Here is a 3,171-nt window from a genome sequence, read left to right as displayed (position 1 = left end):
TTTAACAGCTCCACATTCTCAACCATGTTAAAAATATCTACTCAGCTGGGGCTGTAGCACATTTGGAATGCTTACCTAGCATGTACCAAACCCCAGGCCCAGTGCTCAGCACTGCAGAAAACTAAACATGGCAGAGAACAGGCCTGTAATCCCAGCACCTGAGAGGTTAAGGTAGGAGGATCAGAAATTCAAAATCAAAAGAATAAACCAAATTTTTTAATTTTTTTTTTCAAGATCAAGATTATTCTCAGTTACATAGCAAGTTCAAGACCAACTGGAAATCATGAAATCTAAATACACACACAGATACACAACCAAACTAAAGATTTTAAGGTAGAGGAAAAACAATACTCAAAAAATTAATGGTTGACCTTCTTCTTCTTCTAGAAAACACCAAATGGCGGATGACGCCGGTGCAGCGGGAGGGTCCGGAGGACCCGGGGGCCCAGGATTAGGAGGCCGTGGCGGCTTCCGCGGAGGATTCGGCAGCGGTCTGAGGGGCCGCGGCCGTGGTCGAGGCCGTGGCCGAGGGCGAGGCCGCGGGGCTCGCGGAGGTAAAGCTGAAGACAAGGAGTGGATTCCCGTCACCAAGCTGGGCCGCCTGGTTAAGGACATGAAGATCAAGTCCCTAGAGGAGATCTACCTGTTCTCCCTGCCCATTAAGGAATCTGAGATTATTGACTTTTTCCTGGGAGCTTCCCTAAAGGATGAGGTTCTGAAGATCATGCCCGTGCAGAAGCAGACTAGGGCAGGCCAGCGGACCAGGTTCAAGGCTTTCGTTGCTATTGGGGACTACAATGGTCACGTAGGTCTCGGTGTCAAGTGCTCCAAGGAGGTAGCCACTGCCATCCGTGGGGCCATTATCTTGGCCAAGCTTTCCATTGTCCCTGTGCGGAGAGGCTACTGGGGGAACAAGATTGGCAAGCCCCACACTGTTCCTTGCAAACTGACAGGTCGCTGTGGTTCTGTGCTGGTGCGTCTCATCCCTGCCCCCAGAGGCACTGGCATAGTCTTTGCTCCTGTCCCCAAGAAGCTGCTGATGATGGCTGGCATCGATGACTGCTACACATCAGCCAGGGGCTGCACTGCCACCCTGGGCAACTTTGCCAAGGCCACCTTTGATGCCATCTCTAAGACCTACAGCTACCTGACCCCCGACCTCTGGAAAGAGACTGTGTTCACCAAGTCTCCTTATCAGGAATTCACTGACCATCTTGTGAAAAACCACACCAGAGTCTCTGTTCAGAGGACCCAGGCTCCAGCTGTGGCCACCACATAAGGGTTTTTATACAAGGAAAATAAAAGTGAATTAAGTCTGTTAACAAAAAAAAAAAAAGATCCTACAATGTTATGATCCAGTCATAACACTTTTATGAACTGATCAATACTTATCCGTAATTTATGTGTATTTCTGGAAAGGACAGCTTATCTTTGGCCATAGTGGACTGATAGTGGACAAGCCAGCAGAGCTACAGCTCAGGCCTGAACGTGGGCATCTCCTTGGGGTACCTCACAGCCTGAACACTAGAGAGGACCTCAGCATGGGATGGCTTAGGGGCTGGTTTAACAGAGAAAGCACCAATAAACAAATAATTCAAAAGAGCCACAAAGAAATTGGAAAAACATGCCTCTCCACAGACCACAGAAGCGACATTGGTTACTGTATGAGTTAGCACCAGTGTGCCTTTGTCCCACTTCTTCTGGGAACATTCCCACTGGGGAGCTAAAATTTTCCACTATTGTCCACACTGATTTGGGGATTACAATAAATTTTAGCAAATAAAGTGAATTCATAACACCCAGTCTTCATATAATAGATATTATAACCTACATTCCTCTTAAAACTATTATAATTTTCATTTTATTTTATGTATATGGGTGTTTGTTCTACATGTATATCTCTGCACTACATGTGTGCCTGGTACTCTTGCATGTCAGAAGAGGCTGTTGGGTACCCAGAAACTCAACTGACAGATGGCCGTGAGCCAGCATGTGGGTGCTGGAAAACAAACCTGGTCATCTGGAAGAGAAGCCAGTCTTCTTAACCTCCAAGCCATCTCTCCAGGCCTATACCCTACCTTCTCGTGGGGAATTGTCTGGGAACCAAGATAAGACTCGGAAGCATGCTAGGACTCCAGACTGGCAAGGAGGCCACAGTAATTACGAAGCTAATGATGAGCTGCCACTTGCTCACACAGCAGTCACAACGGAGCTCATATACATTACATGCAATAGCTCATGGGAATCACAGCAGCCAGAAGGGGCACAGTACATAATTCACTTCCAAGTGCCTCCACAGGGATGGTGCAACAAGAAGCAAGAGCCAGCTTGTCCAGCCTTAACTGACCAATGTGTTACTCACACTTTAAAAAAAATAAATAAATCAGTCCTGGTGTAATAGCTCAGTTGGTGAAGTGTTTGCCTTGCTAGCATAAGGACCTGGGTTCGATCCCAGAGTCCATGTAAAACCATCTGTGTGGCATGCACTTGCAATCCCAGCGCTGGAGAGGGAAGCACTGGGTGCCTGAGACTCACCGACCAGGCAGCCTAACCTACTCTGTGAGTTCCAATGGGGACCTTGTGTCAGAAACCAAGGTGAACAGCACCTGAGGAATGAAAGCCAAGGTTGGCCCCTGGGTTCTGCATGCATGCATACTCACATATAGGCATGTACACATACAAAGGGAAAGACAGACAGACAGGCAGGCAGACAGGCAGATACACACAGACACACACAGAGTGATGCCTAGAAGTGGTTAGAAGGGCTTCTCCAGGGCGCAAGAGTTTCTTTATCTCTATTTCCATCAACACTCAAGATTGGGTTCATTAGCATAATGAATGTCAAAAACAGAGTGACTGGTAAAATTAATGACTTATTTAAAGGCATAATGAACGCTCAAGAAAAACTTGGCAGGTAAGATCAAAGGCCTGTGGCTAAGATGTTAGAGGACTGTCCTCCCCCTTCGACAGTGTGAGAATCTGGGAGACTCTGCTGGGTCTGCTCCCCTAGCTGCGGTACCTGGATTGGTGCACAGGTCCACCTGCTGTTATGGAAGGGTTTGCGCTGCCTAGTTATGACCAAAGCAGTGTCCAGAATCAAACTTGCGTGAAAGGTACTAACCAGACTACCTGAGGACGGCAGAGTGCTGAGGGTTTCTCCCACCAGCAGGG

The 3,171-nt window shown here is 47.7% G+C and overlaps 1 protein-coding gene across 1 annotated transcript; it reads left to right on the top strand.

Moving 5' to 3' along the window:
• Positions 1-362: 362 nt before the first annotated feature.
• LOC126506105 (40S ribosomal protein S2-like) lies at positions 363-1,329 on the top strand. The gene has a single exon (XM_050149409.1). The coding sequence runs from the start codon at positions 398-400 to the stop codon at positions 1,277-1,279; it is 882 nt and encodes a 293-aa protein (XP_050005366.1). The 5' UTR covers positions 363-397; the 3' UTR covers positions 1,280-1,329.
• The last annotated feature ends 1,842 nt before the right edge of the window (positions 1,330-3,171 follow it).

Source organism: Alexandromys fortis, unplaced genomic scaffold, assembly GCF_014885135.2.
Source record: "Alexandromys fortis isolate MF-2015 unplaced genomic scaffold, M_Fortis_MF-2015_v1.1 scaffold_48, whole genome shotgun sequence".
NCBI lineage: Eukaryota > Metazoa > Chordata > Mammalia > Rodentia > Cricetidae > Alexandromys > Alexandromys fortis.
The sequence above is the reverse complement of the archived record's forward strand: the minus strand, read 5'-3'. Positions and strand labels throughout refer to the sequence as shown.